We start from the raw sequence: 14,846 nt of genomic DNA on the forward strand, positions 1-14,846 counted from the left end.
TTATTATAACTGATGATATAGGCAATTCTATTAGAGACAGCGGGAGGCATTATGGTAACCATTGTTGATCACCTTGTATTATGCTTTTACATTATCTATTATGTCCACCCTTTTGATTTGATTGACTCTGTTCTGTTATGTCACATTTGGTTCTACTCCCTTCCAAAAAAGTAATGAGAACTGTGGGAGCAACAAAACCCAAAATGTGTAATTGTCATTGTATAAAAGAGAGGAAAAGAAAGTGCTCTAAATGATATAACTGCATGTATATTTAAGTGTATAAGATAGATAATCATATCACTGAGTTTTGTTGGATCATTGAACAGAACTGTTTGCAGTCTCACTGTTGGAATGTCCAGTTTACAAGCTTTAATTTTGTGACTTGAACAATTATTTATAAGATGACAATATGTAATCCATTAACTAGTGATTTCCTACTGTTTATTTTTTTCTGTACATCTGTATAACTTGTACCCTTTCTCTGCTTTTTTTTCTACTTAAATAAAATTTAAAAAAAAAGAAATTGAAAATGTAATTAAAAACTTACCAACAAAGAAAAACCCAGGTCCTGATGGATTCACAACTGAATTCTACAAGAAATTTAAAGAAAATTTGATGCCAATATTTGTTAAACTCTTCAATGAAATTGAAAAGGAAGCAATTCTCCCTAAGTCATTCCTGGAGGCAAGTATTACTCTGATACCAAAAAGGAGAACTATAGATCAATCTCACTAATGAACATTGCTGCAAAGATTCTCAATAAAATACTGGCAAATAGAATGCAGCAAGTCATCAAAAAGATTATACATCATGACCAAGTGGGATTCAGTCCAGGAATGCAGGGATAGTTTAACATACACAAATCAATAAATATAATACACCTTATCAGCAGAGCCAAAAACAAAAACCACATGACCATCTCAATAGATTCAGAAAAAGCTTTTCATAAAGTCCAACACATAGGAACTTCCAGGAGAACATGGCAGATAGATAGCAGCAGCAATGGAGGCTCTCTGAGATACCCCACTTAGAATTCAGGAATGGGGTGGTGCGAAGAGTCTTAAGCAAGGGGAGATACACCCTGCCGACCCAGGAACAAACTAAGCTAAGAGAAACCAACGGGAAATGCAATCCCGATGCTATAACAGGAATAGATAAAATCTCAGCATGGAAGTTGGAAGCCGCGCAATTGGAAGCCGCGATTTGAATTTCCTGCTGCCGCTGCTGCATCCAAATTGGAATGGCAGGGAGAGAGACACGTAAAAACTCTGAGAGTGGGAATCAGTGAACGGAGTTGAGAACGGGACTGGCAGGGAGCCCTGCATCGATCTGCAGTGAGTGAGCAGAACGGGGACCCTTCCATAGAGTAGGAGGCTTTAGCAAAGGACATATTGGGACCAGGCAGACTTGCTGGAACAGGATGCTGCAGTAACTTTAGTCGCATATTCCCCTCTCAAGCGGGATTGGTGGGGAGTGCCAGGCCTGGGTGATGCCACTAAGACCCAGTAGGCTAGCCCAAACCAGGTCCCAGCACCTGGAGGTGCACCCTAGCATTGAAGCCTTCGGTAGGTTGATCTGGAGGGGCGGGCCCAGGAGAGGCTGCCCAGGTCTGTGTCTCCTTAGTACACTGCAGTGGGTGGGAACACATAGCTGGCAGATTCAAACAAACTGTAACAGACAAAGAGCAAAACACTGGGCCTCCTATATTCGCTTGTATGGAAGGAACAAAAAGTATGGGAAGAGGAAGCAACAAGAAAGGGTCCTCAGTCCCCAATCCTGAGAACACTGATCCAGGAAAGGTGAATGCAAAGGAGAATGAGGACAGAAAACATGCAATATCAGACATGGCACCAATAGACATAAAGCAATATCTCCAGAGCTTCATAGACGAGTTCAAAAGAGAAGTATTTAATGAAATACAGCAAAATATAAGTAGAATAGTTAGAGAAATGCTAAGCACCACCCAAGAAAAAACAGATGGTGGAATGGAAGAACAGAAAAAAAAGGAGAGAATTGTTTGATGGAGAAAATAGAGAAAACATAGAATACGTGAAGCAGGTTCAAAGAGATTACCAGGAAACTAAAAACTCTATTGAAAGCTGACTTAACAGCTTGAAAGAAACTAAGGATAGATTATCTGAATTGGAGGACAGATTTGTAATGTGGGAGCATGAAATGAAAAACTTCTTAAAAATAACGAGAAAACAAACAGCAATAATACAAATGCTAGAAGATGATAAGAGGATCTATAACTTAAGAATTAAGAACATAAAAGAAGAAGTAGGGATACAAACAAATGGACTACAAAAGCTATTCACAGAAATAATCCAAGAGAATTTCCCTAATTTAGCAAAAGGTAAAGATACTCCGATGTATGAGGCATACAGGACCCCAACCACCTACAACCCAAACAGAGCTACACCCAGGCATATAATAATCAAAATTCCAGAAATCCAATATAAGAACAGAATACTAAAAGCCATCAGAGACAAGAAACAGATCACTTAGAAGGGAACACCCATCAGAATTACAGCAGACTTATCAGCACAAACCATCAAATGACAAAGAACGTGGGGGGGGGGATAATTCAAACTTTGAAAGATAATAACCTCCAGCCAAGATTGATATATCCTGCACAACTGTCCCTAGAAATTGATGGAAAAACAAGGTGCTTCCAGGATAAAGAGGAACTAGGGGAATTTGCAACCACCAATTCAACTCTACAGAGAATACTGCAGGATATTCTAAAAAAGGAAAATACCAAGATTCCAGAAACAGTGGCAGAGAGGCCACAAAGAATGGAGCAGAAAGTCAAATGAAGAAGACAAACTGACAACAAACGACAGAAAAAGAGCTCAACAGAAATGAGGCAGAGAAGGTTAGATGGTAGGAACAGCTATTTTGGAGAAAACAAGACATCATAATAGCTAGTGCTGATTTAGTATCATCTTGTTTTGAAGTCCCATCAAGCTTTTATTCTTCTGTCTCCATCAGTCTTAACAGGTTGTATCTTATTGTATTTTATATGTGATAATATAAGCAAAAACTTTGATAGACAAGGAGATTATACAGAAACCATTGTTCATTTTCTGGTAGTTGGTTCTAAATACCCTGTAATACTGTCATTCTCTTGAATGGTTTTACATTGTCTTGATATGTTTGATGCTACAGTATATGAAGTTATACTCAAAGATTCAAGGAAAGAGACACTATGGTAACTACTTTTATGTCAGGATATCTTGTGGTGAAACACTATTTTGCTTAAATGGTTATGCTTTGACCTGCGCTGTTTTGTTGTTATGCCCTCTTTTATGTCAATCTCCTTTTTTTAATTATTTACTTTTTATTTTTATCTTTTTAATTAAGGGAAAAATAAATAAAAAATAGCAGGATACATTATAGTAACCCACTTTGATTTCCTATTAACTTGATTTGAAACCCTGTATTGCCCTCACCATCTTGTTTTGACTGATTTTCCCCTATTCTGCTTTACTTGATAGTACCAAGTTCGAAAGTATAGGTAACAACTGTGAAGACAATAAGATTCATTATGACGCCCATTCTGATTGACTATTATCTTGTTTTGAAGTCCTATAATGTCTCCAGTGTTTTGGTTTTATTCTTTACTGTTTTGCTCAATTTTATTATAACTGATGATATAGGCAATTCTTTTTAAGATAGCAAGAAGCAATATGGTAACCATTGTTGATCACCTTGTATTTTGTTTTTACATTATCTATTATGTCCATCCTTTTGATTTGACTGACTCTGTTCTGTTATGCCACATTTGGTTTTACTCTCTTCAAAAAAAAGTAATAACAACTGTGGGAGCAACAAAACCCAAAATGTGTAATTGTCATTGTATAAAAGAGAGGAAAAGAAAGTGCTCTAAAGGATACAACTGCATATATATTTAAGTGTATGAGATGGATAACCACATTAACTGAGTTTTGTTGGATCATTGAGCGGAACTGTTTGCAGTCTCACTGTTTGAAACTCCACTTTATATGCTTTAATTTTGTAACTTGAACAACTATTTCTAAGATAACAATATGTAATCTATTAACTAGTGATTTCCTACTGTTTATTCTTTCTGAAATTCTGTATAACTTGTACCCTTTTTCTGTTTTTTTTCTTTTTCTCCTTAAATAAAATATTTTAAAAAGTCCAACACATATTTCATGATAAAAACCCTTCAGAAACTTGGAATACACAGTGTCTACCTCAATCTCATAAAGGCCATCTATGACAAACCCACAGCCAACATGGTACTAAATGGACAAAAGCTGAAAGTTTTGACACTAAAATCAGGAACAAGACAAGGATGTCCACTATCACCACTCCTATTCAGTATAGTTCTGGAAACACTAGCCAGCACAATCAGACAAGCGAAAGAATAAAAGGAATAAAGATAGGAAAGGAAGAAGTTAAACCATCACTATTTGCAGATGACATGATACTCTATATAGAAGACCCAAAAGACTACTAGAGGTAATAAACAAATTCAACAGTGTAGCTGGATACAAAGTCAACACTCAAAAATCAATAGCATTCCTGTACACGAACAAAAAATTCACCGAAATTATGAAAATATCACCCTTCACAATAGCATCTAAAAAAATGAAATACTTAGGAATCAACCTAACTAAGAATGTAAAAACCTAAATGCTGAAAATTATGCTATGCTAAAAATGGAGATTGAAGAGGATATTAGAAAATGGAAGGATATTCCTTGCTCATGGCTAAGAAGAACCAACTTTGTGAAAATGGCCATACTCCCACAACTCTTATACAGATTAAATGCAATCCCAATCAAAATACCATTGACATACCTCATAGATCTAGGGAAAACAGTCCTAAAATTCATTTGGAAACAGAATAAACCTAGAATAGCAAAGGCAATTCTGGGCAACAAAGGCAAGGCAGGAGGCATCTCAATTCCTGACTTGAAACTATACCTCAAAGTCACAGTGATAAAAACAGCATGGTACAGGCAAAAAAATAGACCTGGGGATCAATGGAACAGATTAGAAGATACAAACATAACTACAAAGACACTCAACCACCTGATATTTGACAAAGATGCTAAACATGCTCACTGGAAGGATAGCCTCTTTAATAAATGGTATTGGAAAAATTGGCTTTCTACATGCCAAAGACTGAAACTAAACCCATACATATCACCGTGCACAAAACTAAAGTCTAAATGGATCCAAGATCTAAATATTAAAACAGAAACACTACATCTACTGGAAGACAAGGTAGGTACAACTCTTGGAGACATATGAGTAGGCAGAGATTTCATGAATAAAATGCAAACTGCATTGGAAACACTTCAAAGAATGAACAACTGGGATCTCATATTATTGAAAGGTGTTTGCACTTCAAAAGAAATCACCAAAAAAGTGAAAAGAAAACCCACAGAATGGGAAAGAATTTTAGGCAGCAACCCTTCAAAGGACTTGTAATCAGAACATATAAAGAATTGAAAAATATCAAGCCTTCCAAATTTAGAGACCCTCTGCAAAAATGGTAATCTGAGGTGAACACGCATTTTTCAGATGAAGATATACAAATGGCAAATAAATACATGAAGAAATGTTCACCATTTGACTGGCCATTTGAGAAATGCAAATTAAGACAGTATTGAGATTTCATCTCACTCTGATAAGAATAGCTGCCACCAAGAAATCAACTGATAACAAATGTTGGTGAGGCTGTGGGGAAAAAGGGACACTGCTCTGCTGTTGGTGGGAGTGTAGACTGGTGCAGCCACTATAGGAAATCACTATGGAGATTTCTCAGAAGTCTATGATTTGAAGTTCTATGCAATCCAGTTCTTCCCCTTCGGGTATTTTCCCAAAAAACCTGAAAAGGTCATGTCACAGTGACATATGTGTACCATGTTCATAGCATCACAATTTGTAATAGCTAAATCTTGGAAACAACCAAAATGCCCACCAATTGCAGAGTGGATGAAAAAGATGTGGTATTTTTAGGCAATGGACTATTACTCAGGTATAAAAAAGGATGATCTTGAGGCCTTCATCGGTAAATGGAGGCAATTTGAGACTATCCCCATTAGTAAAATAAATAGGAATCATATTTATAAATATCACATTGTGTCTCTAGTGTAAAAAGTAATAAGAACTGAAGGAGTATTAAAACCCAAAATGTGTAATTGCTATTGTAAAAAAGAGGAAAAGAAAGTGCTGTAAAGGATATAATTGCATGTATGTTTAAGTGTATAAGCTAGATGACCATATTACTAAGTTTTTGTTGGACTGTTGAGTAGAACTGTTTGCATTCTCACTGTTTGAATATCTACTTTGTATGCGTTAATTTTGTAACTTGAACAACTATTTCTAGGATGACAGTATGTAATTTATCAACTAGTGATTTCTTAGTGTTTATTTTTTTTAATTCTGTATTATTACTACCCTTTTTTCTGTTTTGTTTTCTCTTTAAATAAAAAAATTTTTTTAAAGCTGGGGTTTGGGGCTGGGGATTTAGCTCAGCAGCATAAGCATCTGCCTTGCAAGCAGGCGGTCATGAGTTCGATCCCCGGTACCGATAAAAAATAAAAAAATAAAAAAATAAAAAAGCTGGGGGTTTAGCCCAACAGCACAAGTAGTAAATTCAATCCCTGGTACCAAAAAAAAAAAGAGGACAGTCTTTGGGCTAGGGGTTTAGCTCAGTTGTGGAGCACCTCCCTGGCAAGCAAAAGGTCCTGAGTTTGATTCATGGTACCAAAAAAACAAAAAGAACAAACAGCAAAACAAAAGAGAGAGACAATATGACAATCCAACAGCTACTGGATGATATGAAAGGATTTAATGTAAGATTAACTGAAATTAATTACTTAATCAATTACTACACAATTAATTAACTACTAAACTTAATCAATTAATTACTAAAACCATAGCAGGACACTTTTCAGTATGGGGAAAGAATTTAACATATAGATAAGTGAGGCAATACCACTACAAATAGCCATGATAAAAAAACTTCTTTATAACATATCACAATCAAAATTCCAGAAGTCCAAAACAAGATAGAGTCTTAAAATCTATCAAAGATAAGAAATAAATTGCTTATGAAGATATAGCTATTAGAATTACAGCAGACTTACAAACACAAACTTAAAGGCTAGAAGAGCTTTGGAGTGAAGTGTTTTAAGTTCTAAAAGAAAACAACTTCAGGAGCAGGAAGAATTACAATCTCAGATTGTGAGTTATATTACAAAGCTGCAGTGATAAAAACAACATGACAGTAGCTCATGACAGACATATAGATCAGTGAAATAGAATATAGGATACAGAACCAACCCAAGGCACGTTTGTCTATCTGATCTTTGACAAAAGGCCCAAAAACATAAGTTGGAAAAAAGACAGCCTCTTTAATAAATGATGTTGGGGAGACTGATTTTATCCACATGCAGAAGATTGAATCTAGACCTGTATATTTCACCATGCAATAAACTAACGTCAAAACGGATCAAAGATCTAAATATTAAACAATATGCTGGAAGATAAAATAGGTAAAACTCTTGAAGATACAGGTGTAGGGACAGATTTTTCTGAACAGAATCCTAACTGAACAAGAAATAACATCAAGGGTCAAAAATGGTATTACCTCAAATTAAAAAGCTTCTGTCCAGCAAGGGAAACAACCAAAAATGTGAAGAGACAACCTGCAGAATGGGAAAAAATTCTGCTTGCCTGGTATTCCTTAGAGAATACTAATATCCAACATATATAAAGGACTAAAAAAAATGAACCCCTCAATTAAAAGGCTCAAGCAAAAAGCAGATAAATGAAAAGAATAGACACTTGTCAGAATTATAAATAGCCAATAATTACATATTAAAATGTTCGGCACCTCTAGCCATTAAAGAAATGCTAATCAAAACAACCTAAGGTTTTATCTTAGTCCAAAAAGAAGGACTACCATCAAGAAATGAAATTAATAACATATGCTAGCGACGGTTTGGGGAAATAGAAACCATTCTACATTTTTGGTAAGAACATAAACTAATACAACCACTATAGAAATCACTACGGAGTTTCCTCAAAAACCTACAGAAATTCCATTTGACCCAATTCTTCTCCTTCTAGATATCTTCCCTCAAAAGTTAAAGACATTGTATTATAATGATACACATACATGCATGTTTATAGCAGCATGACCAACATGAAAAGGTACATGGATAAAGGAAATGCAGTATTTATACACAATACACAAGAGTGTTCGCTTCCATGAAGAAGACTTGAGTCTTTTGTAGGAAAATACATACACCTGAGACCATGATGAAATAAATTAGACACAAAAGTTTAATATCACATATTTGCTCTTATATGAGATATCCAAAATATAAGTAAAGAGCAAAGTAAGAAACAGATAATTGAAATAGGGAGATAGATCTTTTTAAAACTGAAGGGCACTAAGAGATGGAGGAGGGAAAGAGAAGAGGAGGATAAAAAAGAAGACAAGTTATGCACAGGTAGCAACTCTGCACAAGGAATGTATTCACTGTGTACTGCACACTGTGTACTGCACATGTACCAATGAAAATAAAAACTTGTTATAAAGAGGTTAAATGCAATTTTTTTTTTTGAGACAGAGCATCACTATATAGTTTGAGGCCCAGACTGGCTTCAAACTCGCTGCCTTAAACCCACAAAGACAGGGATCACAGGTGTGTGCCACCAGCCCTGGCTTTGCTAAATGTATCTTTATGCTGATATATTGCATAAGAAATAGGACATTTAGCATGAACATAAAGTTATCACATAAGGTAAATATACCTACAAGTGAGTACTAAGTGTTCTTTCATGGAAAATCAATGTCTTAGTTCTTCAGCCAGGATTTATTGAGTGTCTATTAAACACCAGGCAGAATTTCACAGGTAGGGATTAAATAATAAGTAAGGTAAAACCCTGGTTACTTGAAGCTCACAACACAGCAGGAAAAACAGACTACTAATAATACAATTTCAAATAGTAAAAGATAAAATTCAAAGGAGGAAGGAAGGGGCGTAATCCCTGGAGAAAAAGAGGTCACAGCTGAATACCAGTGGCCCTCTCTAACCCTCATCATAACACCAAGGCTCCTAATGCCTCTATTAATGTTCTCTTGAGGAACCAACTACTCTTTCTGACAGAATCTATTCCTTCCCATACCCTTGTCCGCCACCCCGAATCCCTCCAGCTCCACAGCCCCCTGAACTTGGTCTTCTACCTTAGGGTTATCTTACCTCTACACTTGCCTCTACAACCATTTCCCCTTCCTTCCTCCAAATACATATTACCACTGCCCTTCACTTGGCTTTTACTCATTCTTCAAGCTCTTCTTAGACAGTTTCAGGAGAGGTGCCCTGGATTCCCTTAAACTTGGTTAAATGTCATTGTTCCCTCTCCCAGTGTCATGCACTGCCCCTATCATGGTATTAACATGCAATCACACTGTGTTACAGACTTCCCATTTATGTTTTCCCATCTCCTCTACTAGAGACTCTAAGTTTGACAAGATCAGCATCCCTCCCCGACCCGTATGCATTCCAGTGCACAACAGTTTCTAGCATTAGGTCTCAAATATTTGCCATATCACTAAACAATCTTGTCTGCTCAGAAGACATGGGACTTAAGGTGCCCTCAAGCCAGAACATAATTAGAGCAACTGTGCCTCAGCATCTTATACCAACTAACATTCACATTTCCTTGTTCATTCCTATTAGACACTTATGGATACTCTGAAAACAAATCACTTGGGGATCCCATCAAACCTACTGGATCAAGTAAATGAGCCATTTCTCACTGCACAAAAGACAGTGACAGCAGTGCCATAAAGCCTGGAGGGGCATCTACTAACCTAGGAGAGGACATGGGAATGTTAGGGGAAACACCTCGCACAGCAACGGCCAACCTAAGGACCTGGGCTGCAGCCGGCTGTGTGTAGCACTGAACGCTCTAAAAAGTTTACCATCTCTGACCTGCTAGAATAATATTTAGGATAATGCTAAGTTATGCTGCATTTACTTATTCAATAAATATTTTAAGGGCACCTATTGTGATTGCCACTATTCCAGACAACAGAGAAACAATACTAAATGAGACCTGGTAGTGGCCACACTCAAGTGGAGACAGACAACAGAAGTGGAAAACGTGACAGATGGGGATAAGTTTCATGGAGAGAAATAGACAAGGTCGGACGGAAGAGTAAGAAAGGTAGGAGGATGCAATCTGATAGAGTCAAGAAAGAAAAGCCCTCACTGGCAAGGTGATGATCTCAGAAGTCTGAAAACGGAAGGTCTTGGAGATTCCTGAAGAAGTTGTTGAGCAAAGAGTACAGCAAGTCCAAAGACCACAAAGTGGGACAGTGTTAGAGCACAGCAAGCCCTCTAGAAGAGAAAGACAAAGGGAGAGAAGTCAGAGATGCAGCTGTGACGTCCAATAGGACACACTACCAGCCCACGGGACACCTTCATGTGGTTTACAAAAAAAGCACTCCTTTCTTTGGGGAGACGAGGCAAGAGGGGCAGTGAGCTGGACTGTGGCCTCGTCTTGTCAAAGTGCTAAGTGAGACTGGACACACAGAAGAGTGGCAGCTCACTTCTCTTTGAAAGAGTCGTCCCTTAAAAGCAACAAGGGTCAAAGCCGGAACTATGGTTAGCAAGTGATAATCCATACCAAAGATGATCGTGGCTTCAAACAAGGTTGCAATAGTGGTGGTGAGAAGTGTTCTTGTACATATTATCAAAGTAAACCCAAGATTTGCATAAGAATAGATAGATGTAGGACATGCCACAACAATCAAGGGTGACCATTAAGTTTCTGGCAGTAGCAAGTTAAAAAATTAGTTTTGCTCTATATGGAGATGCGAAGAACAATTTCCTGAGATGTTGATTAGACAGCTGGATATGTGAATAACAAGTTCCGTATAAGTGGTCTGCGTGAGAGATAAGTTTGAGTTGTCTGCATGTAAATGGTATTTAAATGGCACCAGGCAGAGTAAGATAACCTAGGAAATGTAAATAAGCAAAGGTCCTAAGACTCAGGGTGCTCTGCGTTAGAGATCTGGTAGATCAAAAGGAAACAATAAGAGACTGAAAAATATCTTCCAGAGAGGTACAAGTAAAAGCAGTGCCCTGAAGGAAATGTCTCAAAACCCAAGTAATGATCAGCTGTGTAAAATGCTGCTTATATCAAATACGATGAAAAAGACCTTCAATTTTAGCAACATGGAAGACATTAGTGACTATCACAAGACCAATTCTACCAGAATGGTAGGAACAAAAGCCTGAGAGGACTGGGTGCAATCAACAGAAGAGGTAAATTGGAGAAAATGGGTACGAACAACACTCTCAAATTTTGTTCTACAGGTGGAGATTTACTTGGCAAACTACAGCATAAAAATGTTACAGAAAGAGAGAAGGATTGGATTATTCAGCAATGCCAAAGCATGAGGCAGTAAGTCAGGAAACAATCGACCTAGTGTTATTAAAATGTAAAGTGAGTGAGTGATCAGTTTAACGACCGGGTTGTAAGGAAGGCAGAGGCTGAATGTCATACTAAGGACTTTGGAGTGTATCCTAAATGTAAAGTATCTGAAAGAGGATAATAAAAGCAACTGAAAAGATGGGTTAGAAAGCAGGGAAAGACTGGAAAGTGGTAAAGCCGAAAGATACGATGCTGGATTCCTTTATGAGAAAATTAAGGAACGATGAATTTTGGGGTGGGGAGATAAAAAGAGATCGCATCAAGAGGATGCATTAGAAAGGAGGTCTGTGGATTGAAGAAAGAAAAAGGCAAGGACATAAATTGCAACACATACTCCAAAACTCTCTGTCCAAACTTGTAAATTTTACAACTAAATAACCACTGAACAGGTTTCTTTTTCTTATGACTCCGTTTTAAAACCTAGAAAACTCTTCAAAGTTTATTTACACTGAACTGTTACACACTACCAGGAGTGACATATCCGGCCCAGAACCTTCCTCACACTCGGGGGCTGAGAGCCAGGCAGAGGCTATTGGAAGCTAAGGCCGAGTCCCCACTTTTACTATTTCGTTTGTCTTTCAGTTTTCCTGCAGGAGGCCACAAGGGCATTCCATTCCCTCCAAGGCCACAAGGCATCTAGTTGATCGATAATCCGCCTCTCAGCGCCTCAGTAAGCAGGTGAACGACATTTTCAGGACCCACACCACTTTCCTGCCTCTTCAACCATTTCTTCTAATAACTTTCACCCAGCCTGAAACCTCTACTCTGCCGCCGCCTGCAGTCCTCACCTGGATCCCTTTCTCCTAACTGGACTCCAGTTCTTAGAGACAGTAACTAGGGAAACCTAGGGTTGGAGAATTGCATTTTGGGACAAGTAGTCCTCTCCAGAGGAGCGCACTAGAAAACTACAACTCCCAGAGCACACTTCCATTTCCTCCCTTTTACCAATCTCAGTTGTCCAGTTTTTAAAACGCTGTTAGCCTCTTCGGCTGTATGGGAAAAGTCTTTTTAAAACATTTTGAAATTGTTAAAATATGTTATTTCTAAAGCATTCTGAAAGGTAAAGTGAGAAATAAGCCTAGATTTAGAAAAAAGAGGAAAAAATATTCATAATCTAATCTGGCAATAAGTTAGGCAGCCGCTGCTCCGGCAGCCAAGGCATTTGCTGTGGCCGCCTAAGGGGTGGGACCTTCGCCTGGGGGATAGACCGTGGACCGCGCGGAGGTCTTCCTTTCGGATCCGCCATCACTGGTGAGTGGTTTCCGAGCCGCGCGTCTCCGGCTCGTGGTTATTTCGTCCCCTCTCCCCTGGCCATCGATTTAACACGCCACTTTCTTTTCATCGCTTTAAGGTGGAACCGCCGCCGAGATGCAGATTTTCGTAAAAACCCTTACGGGGAAGACCATCACCCTCGAGGTAAGAGCCAGGTGGTTCGAGGAAGTCCAGCCCCAAATAAGACCCTGAGGTGGGTTTCGGGACCAGCGCAGCCTTGCAAGCCTAAGAACTCGTTTCCGGATTTGGGTTCTGACGCCTAACCTTGTATTTAGGGGTAGTTTGCTAATCAATAGCCGAGGGCTAGAATTGGGCCCTGAGACGGGCCTGTCACCTGGATAGTGCGGCCAAGGGTACAGGTGGAGCGAGGCCGCGCTGCAGAGGCGGCGGCTGCTCGCTGGCCGGCGCGAGCATGTGGCCGTCTCGGCTCCTGCTCGGGCCGGCGGGCAGGCTGAGCCTCCTTCGGGGCCAGCGCTGTCGGTTGGGCTGCACTTGGGTTCTGGGGGGACGGTCGGGTTAAGTGAGTGTTGGTTCTCGTTTCCTTACTAACATACTTGGGTTTTAAATTTTATAGGTTGAGCCCTCGGACACTATAGAAAATGTAAAGGCCAAGATCCAGGATAAGGAAGGCAAGTAGTAGTTTGTAGTTCGGTCCGGGGCGTGGTGGGCTAGGCCTGGATCCCAGCACGGAGGAGGCCGAGGCAGGAGGAGCGTGCAAGGAGTTGGAAGCCAGCCTGCACTACCTGGAGACAGTTTGCAAAATATTATTTTGTAGTTCAGGAAAACTAAGTACTTGCTTACCTAAAAGTGCTGGGTGTATTTGCATATATACTGAAAGGCTCTCAAATATAACGTGTTTATGGGGATGGAGCCATCCTACCTAGATTAGAATCTCTGCTGGGCACGTTTGTTAACATGTATTAGAGCTGTAAGTAGCAGTTGTATAATACAAGATTATCAGTCTGTAAATTTGGTACACACATGTGTTCTTCTAAAAATTTTTTCTTTCACTAGGAATTCCTCCTGATCAGCAAAGGCTGATCTTTGCTGGTAAGCAACTGGAAGATGGACGCACTTTGTCTGATTACAACATTCAAAAGGTTTGTTTGGGGGGAAGCATTCCTTTAAAAATAGTTTTACTTTGTAAATTTTTGTGACATATTGGCACACAAAAATGAGGAAAATTGCATTAGACTGCGAAACAGGTTCCCAGGTGATCGTTGAACTATCTTTGAGAAGCACTGTTATTTTTATATTAACTAGAAGATACATGACACCAATCCATTAAGCACCATAGAAGTCTTTCATTTTCTGTCCCATGAATAGGAGTCCACCCTTCATCTTGTACTGAGACTCCGTGGTGGTGCTAAGAAAAGGAAGAAGAAGTCTTACACCACTCCCAAAAAGAATAAGCATAAGAGAAAGAAGGTCAAGTTGGCAGTTCTCAAATACTATAAGGTGAGCCACTTTCACATGGTTTATATGAAAACACTTGTCAGAAGTTTCTTAAGGAATAATTGGACTTGAATGTACAGTACTTAAATATCCATTGTATAGTATTTGAATATCCTACTTTTGGTCTAAGTGAAACATTCTGGAAATCTTAGAAGATTCTGTCTTTTTCCTGTTTGGGATTGACCATTAGCTGTTAGTTCCAAACTAGGTTTCTAAGTTTGTAGCAAGGTCAGGGATTCTTTAGATGTAGTCTATCACTAGCAAAGCTTTTTTAAAAAAACTCGTTAAAATTGTTGGTGATAATTTAGAATACTGTGGCATATAAGCACTAAAGTCCACTAGCATTGTGTTTGAAAGTTGAGAGATACTTTGGGTCATTTAAATTAGACATCAGAATTTGTTGTATGAAGTTATCTTATAGCAGATTTATGCTTTTCAGGTGGATGAAAATGGCAAAATTAGTCGTCTTCGTCGAGAGTGCCCCTCAGATGAATGTGGTGCTGGAGTTTTTATGGCAAGCCACTTTGATAGACATTATTGTGGCAAATGCTGTCTGACTTACTGCTTCAACAAACCAGAAGACAAGTAATTATATGTCAATAAAAGATTCCATCTAATGTT

General features: G+C 38.7%; 2 protein-coding genes across 3 annotated transcripts in view; one reads left to right on the top strand and one right to left on the bottom strand.

Moving 5' to 3' along the window:
• The window catches only part of Clhc1 (clathrin heavy chain linker domain containing 1), a 57,462-nt gene extending 45,207 nt beyond the window's left edge, over positions 1 to 12,255 (bottom strand). Inside the window, exon 1 of the mRNA XM_063229420.1 lies at positions 10,272 to 12,255. The gene's annotated coding sequence lies outside the window, so the exon portion shown is untranslated. The remainder of the gene's footprint in view (positions 1 to 10,271) is intronic.
• Positions 12,256 to 12,654: 399 nt separating this feature from the next.
• Rps27a (ribosomal protein S27a) lies at positions 12,655 to 14,842 on the top strand. Of its 2 annotated transcripts, XM_005002637.4 has the most exons (6): positions 12,655 to 12,749; positions 12,850 to 12,914; positions 13,345 to 13,399; positions 13,785 to 13,870; positions 14,097 to 14,228; positions 14,665 to 14,842. In XM_005002637.4, the coding sequence occupies exons 2-6, from the start codon at positions 12,867 to 12,869 to the stop codon at positions 14,812 to 14,814; spliced, it is 471 nt and encodes a 156-aa protein (XP_005002694.1). In that variant the 5' UTR covers positions 12,655 to 12,749; positions 12,850 to 12,866; the 3' UTR covers positions 14,815 to 14,842.
• The last annotated feature ends 4 nt before the right edge of the window (positions 14,843 to 14,846 follow it).

This window comes from Cavia porcellus, unplaced genomic scaffold (genome assembly GCF_034190915.1).
Source record: "Cavia porcellus strain 051 isolate PalLab524CR breed Dunkin Hartley unplaced genomic scaffold, mCavPor4.1 scaffold_18, whole genome shotgun sequence".
Taxonomy (NCBI): Eukaryota; Metazoa; Chordata; class Mammalia; order Rodentia; family Caviidae; genus Cavia; species Cavia porcellus.